This window comes from Hypanus sabinus, chromosome 13, assembly GCF_030144855.1.
Source record: "Hypanus sabinus isolate sHypSab1 chromosome 13, sHypSab1.hap1, whole genome shotgun sequence".
NCBI lineage: Eukaryota > Metazoa > Chordata > Chondrichthyes > Myliobatiformes > Dasyatidae > Hypanus > Hypanus sabinus.
In genome coordinates this window covers 16,302,539-16,317,695 of record NC_082718.1, presented here as the reverse complement: position 1 = coordinate 16,317,695, position 15,157 = coordinate 16,302,539, and the positions used below count along the sequence as shown (strand labels likewise).

The window sequence follows — 15,157 nt, the reverse complement described above, 5'->3', positions numbered from 1 at the left end:
ATAGCGACAGCAGAGAAACATAGTCACAATAAAATACATAGTCAAAGTCCCAGAGTGGCATGGCCTGTAGATTGATGATGCATAGGATGTTGTCCTGGTCCAGCTTAACTTCCATCAAAGAAATATGAGAGGGCAGCACCAATGGGAGACACCAGTTCCCAACCCAGTACGGATTCCAGTCCACCCATAGAGACCTCTGCTATCTCCCACGCCATGTCTTCCCCTCGGCAGCTGGAACAGGTGATAGCGTAGCATGAGGTCCTTGTCCATGCAACAACTGAGGCAACGCAGCTCCTCTACCATCGATCTCACCAGTGAATCAGTGAACCAGACTTGCAGTATTCTACATTACCAGTGTTAATCAAGATCTTGTGATCACAATAAAAACATCCAGTACAATCACCTTCACCATTTGTTGGATGGTGCACTGCCTTCACACAATGATAAACAACAAGTCCAGGCAATAACACAACAGTGCGCAATGTCCAATTTCATTGCTATCAAGCAATTTGCTGATTGGATTGACCTGCAGTACTTGATGTTCTTGATATCCAGTAGTTTCTTACGATTGGAAAAAAAGATGTGAAGGATGAACAATTACACTTTTGGTTGGATCCAGAGAGGCTGCTGTGACTATGTGTGCCGCCATCTTACCATCAAGTTAAAAAAATACATAAAGAGGTCCTGCCACTGTACTCAGCAGATCCTTCTCAACCTGTTTTTCCTGCCTATATCCTAGAAGTATTAGGGCCATGTTGTGTGTGTATCTTTTTCATATAGCATTAGAGTTAGAACTAGATTTTTGTTAGTAGTATATCTAGTTGAATAAGGACAAGTGTTATTAGGAAAAGCTAGTACAGTTGTCCCTCGGTATCCTGAGGGGATTGGTTCCAGGACCCCCTGCGGATACCAAAATCCGCGGATGCTCAAGTCCCTTATATAAAATGGCGTAGTATTTGCATATAGCCTACGCACATCCTCCCATATACTTTAAATCATCTCTAGATTACTTATAATACCTAATACAATGTAAATGCTATGTAAATAGTTGTTACACTGTATTGTTTAGGGAATAATGACAAGAAAAATGTCTGTACATGTTCAGTACAGATGCAACCATTGTAGCTCTTCTGCGAATGCTGATGCTGCCTCGGTCTCAGCCACTGCAGATACTCCCGTGATCTTTAAGTTCTTGAGGCTGTAGCGCTTTACGTAACTAGTCAGCCATCCCTTACTAGCCTTAAACACAACACAAGTAGCGAACAAACAAGATGCAAGGTGAACAATGCTCAAGCAATGAGTGCCAGAGAGAGACTGAGGATCTGTGAAATGGCAGGAGGCTACAGCAGGCCATGTCTACACATCACTTCATTTGCGTGGATTCAGCATAGTGCTCGGCGCAAGGCAACTTCAAGTTTTGCTTCTTGGAACTTTCTGGAATTTTTTAAAAAATATTTTCGATTGGCAGTTGGTTGAATCTGCGGATATGGAGGGCCAACTGTATACGTAATGAATTTATGATGTATGTAGACAGGATTCTTGATTAAGTATAAACGGAACTAGATTCAATTTATAATTTATAGACAATCTGAATGAAAAAATGCATTACTTATTTATCCACTTTAATATTAATTAATGTTGTAAATCTGGTCAGCTCCATCTTGGGTACTAGCCTACAAAGTACCCAAGACATCTTCAAGGAGCGGTGTCTCAGAAAGGCAGCGTTCATTATTGAGGACCTCCAGCACCCAGGGCATGCCCTTTTCCCACTGTTACTATCAGGTAGGAGGCATAGAAGCCTGAAGGCATACACTCAGTGATTCAGAAACAACTTCTTCCCCTCTGCCATCAATTCCTAAATGGACATTGAATCTACCTCACTTTTTTAATATACAATATTTCTGTTTTTTGCACTTTTTAAAAAACTATTCAATATACATATACTGTAATTGATTTACTTATTATTATTTTTATTTTATTTATTTTTTCTTCTATATTATGTATTGCATTGAACTGCTGCTGCTAAGTTAACAAATTTCATGTCACATGCCAGTGACAATAAATCTGATTCTGTTTGAGCTAATGAAGATAATATGCTCATAAACACATTATTAGATGCAATCTAAGAATCTGCGTGTACAGTAGAATGTTATAATAACATAATTTGGTATACTATGTTTGGCTGACACCTTTTTATTTTGTCCTATTTTTTAATAGACTAGAGAAGAACGAAAAATGGAAGCCATCATGCAAGCATTTGCAAAGATGGAGAAGAGGGAGAAAAGAAGAGAACAGGCTTTAGAGCGAATCAGCACAGCAAAAGATGTTAAACTAGAGACTAAAGAAACACAAGCAGTAGCCATCTCGGATTCCACACAGGTATGATATTTTTGTTGTTCCCTTAAAGTCTACACTAGCTGCTCTTATCTTGCCATTAATGTTATTATCCAAGCTCTTCATTATCCCTTTTTCAGAAATTCAGAAATCTAGTCCACTAGATTCTAGTTTATTAAGTAGCTTCTAGGGCATTTATAAAAGTTGCTGTTAAGTTGCTTGCTAATTAGTATTTTGCAAGCCTCTTCTGTAACAAGTTAGAAACACGATTAATGACTGCTTTTGTTTTGAATTTTTCCCCTTATTATGCTTTCCTGTTATTCTTCCACTACTAAAAGTATTTGACTTTGATATGAAACACTGATAGTCTCATTAATTTGCTACATTTATTACACACATGCTATATGCTTATCATATCACTTCTTGGATTCTTTGACTGTATTTTTCAATTGCTTGTTTCAAGTTTTTTTAATGTATGGTATTTCTTCCTAGATTTTTAGTTTTTTTTTGTTGTTGTCTCTCATGACCAGATACTTAAAATTTTATTTTCACCTCTGCTCACTAGGCTATCAGTAATCAAGACAGAAGTTATTGTAAGGGACTGTATATCTAAGTATTTTGATGGACAGTGCCTGTCTATGTCTTCGTGTGTGGTAGGTCTTGTCTTGCCAGTCTCAAAGAATTTTTGAGTTTACCAGGAAAATTGTTGGAGAGTAATGCAGTGGTTGTTGTCTATGTGGTTTTTAGCAAGGCCTTTGACAAAGTCCCCAATGGAGGCTGGTCAAGAAGGTTCAGTTGCTTGATTTTCAGAATGAGGTAGTGAATTGGATTTGACATTAACTTCATGGGAGAAGCTAAAGAGTGGTTGCCTTCTGACTGGAGGCCTGTGACTAGTGGTATGCTGCAGGGTTTGGTGCTGGGTCCATTGTTGTTGTCATCTGTGTCAATGATCTGGATGATAATGTGATCTGGATCAGCAAATTTGCCTATGATACCAAGATTAGGGGCTTGTGGACAGCAAGGAAGGCTTTCAAAGCTTTAAACAGGATCTAGACTAGCTGGGAAAATGGGCTGACAAAAGGCAGATGGAATTTAATGAAGACAAGTGTGAGGTGTTGCTCTTGGAGAGGACAAACTAAGGTAGGACTTACACAGTGAACAGTAGAGCACTGAGTCATGCAGTAGAGCAGAGGGGTCTAGGAATACAGATCTATGATTCTTTGGAAGCAGTGTCACAGGTAAATAGGATGGTAAAGAGAGCTTTAGCCTTCATAAATCCAAGTATTGTGTACAGGAATTGATATGTTATATTGAAATTGTTGAAAACATTGATGAGGGCTAATTTGGAATCTTGAGTGCAATTTTGGTCAGTTACCTAGAGAAAAGATATCAATAAGAGTGAAAAAGCCCAGAGAAAATTTACAAAGATGTTGTCAGTACTTGAGGGCCTGAGTTACATGAAATTATTGAATAGGTTATGACTATTCCTTGGAGCATTGGAGAATGAGGGGAGATTTGATAGAGGTATACAAAATTATGAGGGGTAAAGATAGGGTGCAAACAGGCTTTTTCCACTAAAATTGAGTGAGACTAGAATTGAGGTCATAGGTTGATATTGAAAGGTGAAGAATTTAAGGGGAATCTCAGGGGGAAACTTGTTTACTCAGAAGGTGATAAGATGTATGGAACGAGCTGCAGCAGAAGTAGTGGATGCAGGTTCAATTTCAACATTTAATAGAAATTTGAATAGATACATAGATTGGAGGGGTATGGAAGGTTAAGTCCAGTTGTGTGGAATGATGGGACCTAGTTCGCCATGGACTTTGTGTGCCGAGGGGCCTGTAACTGCTGTAGTGCTCTATGAATAAATTTTATACATTTGTGAATGTAGTTACAGCAATGTTGCAAATAGCTATATTCCAGAGATTGTAGTCTTTGTCTGTGACTTGCCATTTTAAGTATGTACAAATCATATAGAATGGGAGATAGGTTCCTACCTATGGTTTGAATTCACTTTTCTTCGTTACTTTCAAAGAATGTTTTCTTACTGTCATCCCTTCCTATCTGGTTTCTTTCTCTTTTTAGCACTTAACTGATTGGCATATTCATTGAAATTATAGGATGACTGAAATATTTTGACACAAGAAGTGATTTTCTTTCTGTTTGTGCCAGTAGAAAAAGAGGTACCTAGTCCCTCCAAGCAGCATTAGTTCAGTAGCTCAACAGTCGTTAATATTTTTTATGTGTGGTGAGAGCATCTGCCTTTATTGCCATAATGGGCTGTAAATTCCAGACTCTTGCTAGCCTCTGCGAAAAATTCCATTCCCCTTTCCAACAATATCCTTGCACCTTTCACTAATACCTCTTATCCTTCCATGAGTACTTTAAATCTTGTCATTTGATTCCTCTTCTAAAGGGAATAGGTCTTTTCCTCAGATCTTGGCTAAATTTTCCAATACTGGAAACAATCTACTAGATGTCTTTTTCTAATACAATCATTTTCCTTATAATGTGATGACCAGAGTTCTGGACAGTACTCAAACTGAAACCCAATAAACATGTAGGATCCAGTTATTGTATTCTGCAGCTTGGTTAATAAAAGAAGGAACAGTGGTATTTCTGGTAACCAGGATTTGTTTCCTTTTTTAATGTGTTCACTTGAATTGGATTTCTTCGCTCTTCTCTGCTTGACTTTAAAATGCTGATAATGAGTCAGTCCTTTAAAGAGCTGTGTGAAATCTCTCTCAAAATACAAAAAGAGAAACAATGTAGTGATGGTTAATATAGTCCCAATCAAACATGGAATGGCTTTCATTTAAATGATTCATTTTTGCAGGTTAGTTGCTGTAGATTTTTTTAGTAATGTGCAAAAAATAATTGATCTGTCTGTTCCTAATTTATCATATTAATCCATAATCTAGTGTAATCTTGTGTAAGTCTTAGAAAATATAAGCCATATTTAATGAATATACTGTTTGTGGCTGGTAAAAAGACTCTTACTAGGAAATGTCTAGGAATTGGTTATCACAGGAGAGCCCAACTTTAAATGCATGGACGAAAATTACAATGGACATTTACAAAATGAAGAAGATAACAGCATCTGTTAATCATAAGCTGGAACAATTTGATTCATACTGGGAAAAATGGTTTAATTACATAATGCCTCATAGGCCTGATTTTATTCTCACAAATCAATGAATATGTTGTGAAAAAAGATCACTCCCTACTTGTACATAGTTTTTTCCTTTTGCTTGTTTTTTCTGTCCACTCTTTTCTATAAGTGTATACCTCAGATAAATACTATGTGGAGATTTGTGACATATATGATTATGATATATACGTACAATGTCTGAAATACATCTTATGGAGATCTTTGATGATGAACTTCAATAAAAAAATAAATTACAAAAAAAATAAGCCATGTATGTTTTCATATGTTGCTTTAATGTTAAACATTAAATACTGTGTTTCTTCCTCTCAGGGTGTGCATATAAATGACTAATTCTAAATCATTACATTTTTTTGTCTATTCCTGTAGGAATCAGTGAAAGAAGAAATCATAAGTAAGCCAAATCCTGCCAAGATAAACAGAACAAAACAGAGGAAAAGTTTCTCTCGCAGTAGGACTCACATAGGACAACAACGCCGGAGACATAGAACCATTAGTACCTGCTCAGACATTCCTCCATCTTCTCCAGAAGTTGATGTGCAACAGAATGAAGTTGAAAATAATTTTGCTGAGACTGTCCCTCGGTCATGTGATGTCAACATGGAAGAAGAAACAATCGAAGTAGAACCAGCAGCAGTAGCAGCAACGGAAACAACTCCAATAACAGCAGAAGAAACAGCTGGAACCCCATCACCATTTATTAACAAAATTGCAACTAAATATCCCAAAACAAAAAAGGTGTGCATCAAAATGATCTCAATTTTTTCTATTTTATATTAATATGGTATGTGAGTACATCATCAATAGAAGTAGAGTTTTCATTAATGATGATAGGATTACAGGTTCATGACATAACAGTGCAGCAGTTAGTGCTATTATCTCATAGTTCTGGGGCCCTGGTTTGAGGTACAAGTACAAGGTTAGGATGTTTTCTGCATGACCACATGAATTTCCTCCAGCTTTGGTTCTTCCCCCCCCCCCCCCCCACCCCATATCCCAAAAGCAAGTTGATATTATAGTTCACTAAACAGCTGCTTAGTGTGAGTTAATAACCAAGGGAATCAAAGGGATGTAATGAGTGTGATTGAGTTAAGGAGATACAGGGAAATGAGTGGGATATGAAAATAATGGAAGATGGCATAGACCCATTGGGCATTCTGTCATTATAAGGGTAATAAGATGTTCTCAGTAATCATTTTTTAAATTCCTGTGGAGAATTGGAAACTAGATATTAAAAAGCCTTATAATTAATTTGCTTTAATTTTATGACAAATTAATAGCTTTAAAATTTGTTTTGTTTTTCAGCACTTGGTCACTGAATGGTTGAATGAGAAGGCTGGTAAACTAACCGACAGTCCTTTAGAGAGGCCTCTGCGAATAACAACAGACCCCGAAGTTCTTGCAACACAGTTGAATTCATTACCGGGCCTTGCACACAGTCCTCATATGTATACAACGCCAAAACACTATATTCGCTTTTGCTCCCCATTTTTGACAGAGAGGAGACGTCGGAAAGAAACATTAGAACCGAAGGTTGGATCTTGCAAAAAGGTAAAATATATCAATCTGATTTTTGATGGTAATGTGAATTTGTTTTTATGAGTTAGCGTAATAAGTTTATTTAAAACATGTAGATCATAATTTACTGTTTGCCATAATGTGTTGCTCAGAACTGCTAAGGTATTGAGTTTCATAATGAGCAATGCTCAAATATTCATTGCGACTCAATTTGCAATCTAAATGTGAGTTTTTGGGGATTAGTTTTGAAGACAAACATTTTTTTTCATAAATGTAAGGGGTACCAGAGCAGTAGTAAATCACCTGACATAATCAGAATTCTAGTTGTAGGCTTCTATGTGAATAGCATCTAATTTGAATATTTGTTTGTAAAGCGTTGGTTAAAACAGGCCTTAGAGGATGAAACTTCAACAGTTGCTGATGCCTTTGATTCAACTTCCTGTGATGGCTCTCTAAGCCCAGCAATGAGTGGCGAAACTAACAGCCCAGGCACTGTTACACTCAGTGGAAATTGTTGTTTGACAGGTATTGTAACATCACACTCAGCCAAATAATATTGTCATAACATATTAATCTGATTCAAAATTGTAATGGATATCATTCCTCATTTGTTCACCCACCACAAATATGCAATCTTTGTAGATGATGTGGGATCAATAATGTAGGATTAAGTTTGCATTCCCAGAGTGAGCTTAGTTTTTGACAATGTTTCTTGATGGTTTGGCTATGATAAATTTGACCAAAATGCTGCACAAACATGCCATTTATTGATCTCTCTGCTTTTTTCCTGCATCACAACTATAACTTGTACTCGCTGGAATTTAGGAGAATCTCATTAAAACCTATCACAAATATTGAAAGATCGAGATAGATTGGACGTGGAGAGAATGTTTTGGAATAAATAAAGTGAGGGAGTCTAGACTGAGAAGACATGCTCAAAAATGAGGAATACCCTTTAGAACAGAGATGAGAAGGAATTTCTTTAGCCAGAGGGTGGTGAATCTGTGGAATAATTGCCACAGGTGGCTGTGGAGGCCAAATCATTGGGTATATTTAAAGTGGAGGTTGATTTGTAACAGCATCAAAGGTTACAGGGAGAAGGCAGGATTGGGATAATAATTGGGAAAATCAGCCATGATAGAATGGTAGAGCAGACTCAATAGCCTAATTCTGCTCCTTAGTCTTATGGCCTTATAATTTATTATTAGGCCATCCCTGTGTCTTACAGAACCACTGAAAAAATGGTGGTACTTTCTGCTACGTTCTGAGGAGCTCATGGGAAAATTGGTCTTTATTTCATAGCTTGTGCTTAATATGGCGTTCTATTCAAATCTTCATAATGGTTCAATTAATTCTTAATACAGTGGATTCCTGTTAATTGAGCCATTGGTTAATCGAGACAGCCACATATTTGGGACAACTGTTAAGGAACTAAAGCTAATCGGGAAAATAGTCAGGATTCCCTTTGTTTATTTGGGACAGGATCCCACTTAACTGGGACAAGAGACGGTTGCTGAGCAGTTTCTGAATAGTGTCAGTCGTGTACATTTGCATGGCCATTAAACATTACAGTGCTTAGAGTGAAGTTTTGAAATCGAGTCAGTTATGAATGTTTGTGTTCAAAAAGCAGTGATTTTTATCACCAATAGTTGGCAAGAAGTATCCAGTAAGACAGTGCAGAACTGTTTCACTCACTGCAGTTTCAAGCATTCAGGCTTGGAGATACAAAAAATAGCCATAGGTGAAAATGAAACAATTTTATTACATCAACAAGTTAGAACTACGAACAATTTGAAGGTATCAGCAATCATCTTGAATATTACAATGAAAATGAAGATCTGGAAGATGCAATCGTCAAAAGCACTGTATGACAGCAGTCGGTTCTCTGCATTAGGTGACTGCATTGATTTTGTTCATTTACAGTCAATCAAAAGAACATGACGGCATACACTGGATGAATTCCTCCACTGATAACTATTGGGAACCAATACTCAGTGTTATAGTACTGTAATAGTATTGTTAGTGTTGTAATTTGTTCTGTATTTTATTTAAATACATAATTTATACTTGGTTAAGCTGCAGTTTTATCTTTTTTATACCCTTTAACTATCTCCATGCAACTTTAATTGGACCAAAATGTTGATGTGTCCCAATTAACTGGAATCCACTGTAATTATTTTACATTTGCACTGAGGCATGTACTACATTAGAGATCTAAATTTCTCTGGGTTCTGACAAGACTTTATCTTGGGGTTTTAAATGAAGTGGCTAGTGTGAATGTTGATAGATTAATTTCAGATTTTCCAAAATTCCTTAGGTTAAGGAAAAGATTCCATTAGATGGTTTGAAACAGTGCTTCCAGAGTTCAGCATCTCAAAGGGTGTTGGTTTTGATGAATGTGATTCTTTTCATCCAGTTTCATTTTAATATCTATCTACCTCTGCCTTATAAATATTGAAAGACTTTATTTTGACCACCCTTCAAGGAAAAAGTTGCAAAGATTTGCAATCCTTCTAGAGGGAAAAATACTGCTCGTAACTTCCTTTATAAGTGATCCTCCTCCCTCCCCCACCCTCTCTAATTTTTAAACCAAAACCTTTGATTCCAGGTTCTCCCACAAAAAGAAACATCCTCTCCATATCCAACCATGAAGGATCTTACGTATTTTAGTTATTGTCTCCCACTCTACTGAATTCCAGCAAATACAAGTCTAGCCTGTTCAACTTTCCTCGCTAGACAACACATCAGTCTCTCAACTACTTCTAGTTCATTAATATGCTTTCCTAAATAATTAAATCAGTATGGCCTACCATTTTCCAGAGCTGATATCACCAGTGCTTATATGCATGAAGCATATCCTTGATAATTTTGTGTTCAATTTCTATAGCAATAAATGATCATTTATTATTCCTAATTGATATTCATGCCATTGTAAGTCATGTACAAAGACATTTGGATCTCTTTTCAAATCAGAATTCTGCAATATCTCACCACTTAGATATTCTTTCCAATTTCCTTCTAACATGGACAGTTCCACATTTCCTGCATTATACCAGATTTGCCAAAGCTTTTCTCATTCACTTTTTTGCCATGTTACATCCTCTTCACCTTTCTTTCTTACATTTATTTCTGTCCTTAGTAAATTTAGCAACCATACGTTGGAGCCTTCATGCAAGCCATTGACATAAAATGTTAAAATATTGAGATCCCAGATCTAACTTTTTGTGCCAAAATTTAATCTCCTACATGAGCTTTTGTTATTTGCATTAAACTTTGATGTAACGCTTTATCAAATGTCTTCTGGAAATCCTGCACATGCAGTTCCATTCATTCATGGTTCTACTTCAAAGAACTGCAATAAATTGGTCACTTTGATGTTGCTATCACAGAACCTTTGTAATGTTGCATTATTACCTTGATTGTTTTCTAATTCCCTTGTTACTTCATTTTTAAAATAGTTGCTAATACTTTCTCAGTAATAGAAGTGTAAAAAAAAAACCCACTTGATTGATCCTCTATATTCCTTATTAATTAGCTAGTTCCACTGCTGCACATAGCTTTATTCATTGATTAAAAGTCATAAAGAAAGATACCTTTCCAATCACCAGTACTTTTCCAATCACCCTCCTTACTCAAGTCTCCACTCTGATCAAAGCTGACTCTGGGAACTGCCACTCCAAACCATCCAATAAAATCTTACTCTGACTAAGCAATTTTGCAATATCTAAAATCAATGCATCAGCTTTTCCACTGCCACTTAATTTAAAACCCAAGATGTTGTCTATCAGGTCTCAGACACTTGTCAGCATACAGCTCTTGACAGTTTGCTCAGTATGGCTTTCCTGATGAACTGTAATTTTTTTCAAATTGCACCCTTTTGATTTACAGTTGTTTCTCAGTTGTTGCAAAATATTTGTTTAGTTGATCTGCCCTTCTTGTTTTTCACTATTAATTGCCAGGATTCACTTTTCAATGAGTCAGTACACACTTTAACCATTTTTTAAAATGAGATTTTATAATTTGTTTTTATATTTCTTACTTAGCTTTATTTTGCATTTCAGTTCTTTATTCCCAGCATTTTAAAAATTTAGTCAATTTTAACCTTTTTTTTATTCTGACCTCTTAATGTTAAGCAATTACATAAAGTTTTTTTGTGTTTTTGATACTTTTTGTTCACCATACTTAGTTGGTCTTTTTAGGGAGTGTTTTTTTGCTCTCATCCATTGCCTTTATCTTTCAGAATTGATTACTCCTTTAAAGAAAAGAAGATTACGCCATTTAACTGACTCTAGTTTACATGAGCCCATCACTCCAGTTGCTTCTCCACAGACAACTCCCCCATTTATTGATATCACTGCCTCAGATCCTTCTATGTTTAGTACTCCAACAAAGGGGAAAATAGAAGATGAATCTTGTAAAAATGGCCCGAATCCTGTTTATTCACCAGTGACACCGGTAACGCCCAACATTCATGGAAATAGTCTACAATTTGAAGTAAGTTCTGTGTTAAATAGGAAATACCCTGGTGCCAGAATTTTAAACTTAGTTTGATCAGACCTGGAATAATCTGTACAATAACCTGTATCTTCTGTAGCTGAAGAGTTGCATTTTATTTATTTGTGCTTTCATACCTTTTTTGAAGATTTACCATAAGCTATATTACTCTGAAATAATGATTAGAAAATCCATTATATCCTATGCATTCTATTAGAATAAACACAACTTTCTGCAGAGGAAAGAGATGATAACAACTCATGGATAATGCTAAGTACTGTGAATGCTGAAAACTATTCATCATCTGTGAAGACAGAAACATCACCATCTGAGGTTGATTACCTTCTGAACTTGTAGAAGTTAGATACAGTTGCAAGAAAAAGTCACTGAACCCCTTGCAATTTACCTGTTTTTCTGCATTAATTGCTCATAAAATGTGTTCTGATCTGCATCTGTCACAATAATAGACGCGCACAATCTGCCTAAACTAATAAGACATGACTTTATTGAACACATTGTTTAATCATTCACAATCCAGGCAGGAAAAAGTATGTGAACCCTTGTATTTAATAACGGGTAGAACCTCCTTTAGTAGCAATAACCTTCACCAAACGTTTCCTGTTGGAATGAGGTTTTAGTGTTGGTGTATAGTGCCCCTTTGCCTTCAAGCATACTGGTGTGCATTTCTGCCAAAAAGTGCAACTTTTCCCTCATCTGCCCACAGAACATTGTTGCATAAGCATGTGGAACATCCAGATGGTCTTTTGCAAACTTGAGACGTGCAGCAATTTTTGTTTTGGAGAGCAGTGTTTCCCTTGTTTAGTGTTTTTCTTATAGTGAGCATGAACAGAGACTTCAGCAAGTTCTAGAGATTTCTGCAGGTCTTTTGATGTTACGCTTGGATTCTTTTTCAGCTCCTTCAGCATTGCACGTTGTGCTCATGGTATGATCCTTGCAAGATGCCTTCTCCTAGGGAGAGTAGCAACAGTACTAAATTTCCTCCATTTGTAGACAGTTTCTCTTACTGTGGACTGATGAACACTCAGGTCTTTAGAAATGTTTTGAAGCCTTTTCCAGTTTCATGCATCTTTACAATTCTCCTTCTAAGGTGCTCTGAAAGTTGTTTCAATCAAGGCATGACGTACATAAACAGATCTTTCTTGAGAAAAGTAGGCTGTCAGTAACCTGACTTCGTGTGTCTTTTTATTATGGCAGGAAGCCTCTACAACCCCAAACCTCCAATCGCATCTCATTGATTGGAACACTTAACTCGAGACTGATTGTTTAAATTGTGTACTAAGCATTAACGAGAAGAATTGCAATTGTTTGTGTGTTATTAGTTTAGGCAGATTGTGTGTGTCTATTACTGTGATTCAGATGAAGATCAGTCCACATTTTATGAATAATTAATGCAGAAAACCATGTAATTGCAAAGGGTTCACAAACTTTTTCTCACAACTGTATGTCATTGGTTTTAAGCAGGTATGAAAACTGAATTCTCAAGTCATATTGATGAAAGGATTAATCTGTAATTCTTACCTGTGATAATTCAGCTATATCAAAAATGTATTTAGATGCTTGCCCAATGGTACATAAAAATGTTAAATAAATTAAGTAAACAATAATAGGTGGCTTATCGGTGGTACTATTAGCTTTAACACTGTGATGAACAATAAATCACATTCTGATGGATAGGACAATTGTTTTAATTTGATATGGTTAAAAAGCACTTCTTTTATTCGGTTTTAAAGTGCCATTTGTCTCTATATTGACTTGATCCTCTCTCCTTTGCCCACATCAAAAGAACATTTCATCACCTGAAAGTTCCCCAGAAGTAAAGCGAAGAATTTACACTCATGAGGTAATATAGTGCAATTTATTTTACTGTGTTTTAAATATAGTACCTTTTTGTATGATGAAATGAATGTTAAATCATTCAACATGACATTTTAGGTAGCATTACACCCCACAACATTCAAATTAATTTTATTACCGAAGTATGTATATGTCACTATCTACAACCCTGAGATTCATTTTCTTGTGGGTGATCACAGTAACTACAAGAAACATAATTACTGAAAGACCACACCTAAGAAGGAGGACAAATAATACAACAAACTACAAAATACAACAAACTGTACAAATACAAAAAGAAAAAGAATAAATAAGAAATAAATATTCAAAACATGAACTGAAGAGTCCTTGAAAGTGACCCTATAAGTTATGGGAACATTTCAGTAATGAAGTGAGTGAAGTTATCCCCTCTGATTTCAGGAACCTGATGGTTGAAGGGTAATTAACCATTCCTGAATCTGGTGTTGTGGGTCTTGAGGCCTCCTCCAGCAGTGAGAAGATACCATGGCCTGGGAGGTCGGGATCCTTGATAATGGATGCTGCTTTCCTGTAATAGTGCTCTCTGTAAATGTGTGCAATGGTGGGGAGGTTTTACCCATGATAGACTGGGCCATATCCACTACTTTTTATAAGCTTTTTTGTTTAAGGGCATTGGTGTTTCCATACCAGGCTGTGATGCAACCAGTCAATATACTCGCCACTACACAGCTGCTGGGGGTTGTCAAAAAGTTTTAGATGATATGTGTAATCTTCACAAATGTATAAGAAAGTAGAAGTGTTGCTGTGCTTTTTTCGTAATGGCACTTGCATGCTGGACTGGGGACAGATCCTTTGAAATGATAACATTGAGGAATTTGAAGTTGCTAATCTTCACCATCTCCGAGTCCCCCAATGTGGACTGGCTCGTGGACCTCCAGTTTCCTCCTCCTGAAATCAGTAATCACCTCTTTGCTCTTGCTGACGTTGAATGAGAGGTTATTTTTGTGGCACCACTCAGCTAGATTTTCAATCTCTCTTCTATCTGCTGATTCATCGTCACCTTTGATTTAGCCAACAACATTGCTGGATGTCCTTGTTACTTTGAGTCGTTTATGCATTATGCAAAACACTATTCTACATTTCCTTGGTCTTGCATAGCAGAGCCTACTGAGGTCTTTATACTGAGGCTGTCATCCTCGAAAAGGGATTGACATTGATTTGAGTATCTTTTCGATAATGAGAGAGAGGAAGAAAAATTAAGGATGTGCTTGAACTCCATCATGAAAATGTGCATAGCCCCACTGACTCTTGGGAATCCTTAACCCATACTTTCCTGAATGGAAGAGCATTCAAAATGGTATTGAGAACCTCATATCCATACACCAAGTGCACAGTAGCCCATTGTACATGGCAGAAGGAGCACAGCATCTCACATTATATGGCTTCTTTTGTGCCATCTGTAGAAGGTCTGCAGTTCCACATAAGCTTCATCAATCCTCTCAGAACCCACAAAGTCAGAACTGAAGCAAGTCATCCTTGATCCCAAGGGATTGCCTTGATTATTGCTTTTTAACTTATAGAGTCAGAGTTATATGCATAGAATTAGGGTCTTGACCCAGCTCATGCATGCAAACCAAATTGCTTGCTTGACCCCGCCCCATTTGCCTGCATTTGGCTGATATTTAAACTTTTCCTATCTGCAGATCTGTTAAAATGTCTTTTAAATATTACAATTGTACCTGCTATTCCTCTTATCCTGGCAGCTTGTTATCCATAGCCAACACCTTTTATGTGAAAAATATTCCGCCC

General features: G+C 36.7%; 1 protein-coding gene across 9 annotated transcripts in view; it reads left to right on the top strand.

Moving 5' to 3' along the window:
- Window positions 1–15,157, top strand: part of kmt2e (lysine (K)-specific methyltransferase 2E) — a 125,950-nt gene that overhangs the window by 85,994 nt on the left and 24,799 nt on the right. For all 9 annotated transcript variants that reach the window (XR_009515321.1, XM_059987174.1, XM_059987175.1 and 6 more), the window contains 6 exons: window positions 2,218–2,379; window positions 5,873–6,241; window positions 6,809–7,054; window positions 7,396–7,546; window positions 11,262–11,515; window positions 13,320–13,376. Coding sequence is in view for 8 of the 9 variants with exons in the window: in XM_059987174.1 (XP_059843157.1) it covers window positions 2,218–2,379; window positions 5,873–6,241; window positions 6,809–7,054; window positions 7,396–7,546; window positions 11,262–11,515; window positions 13,320–13,376 (1,239 nt within the window). In the remaining variant the exon portion in view is untranslated. The remainder of the gene's footprint in view (window positions 1–2,217; window positions 2,380–5,872; window positions 6,242–6,808; window positions 7,055–7,395; window positions 7,547–11,261; window positions 11,516–13,319; window positions 13,377–15,157) is intronic.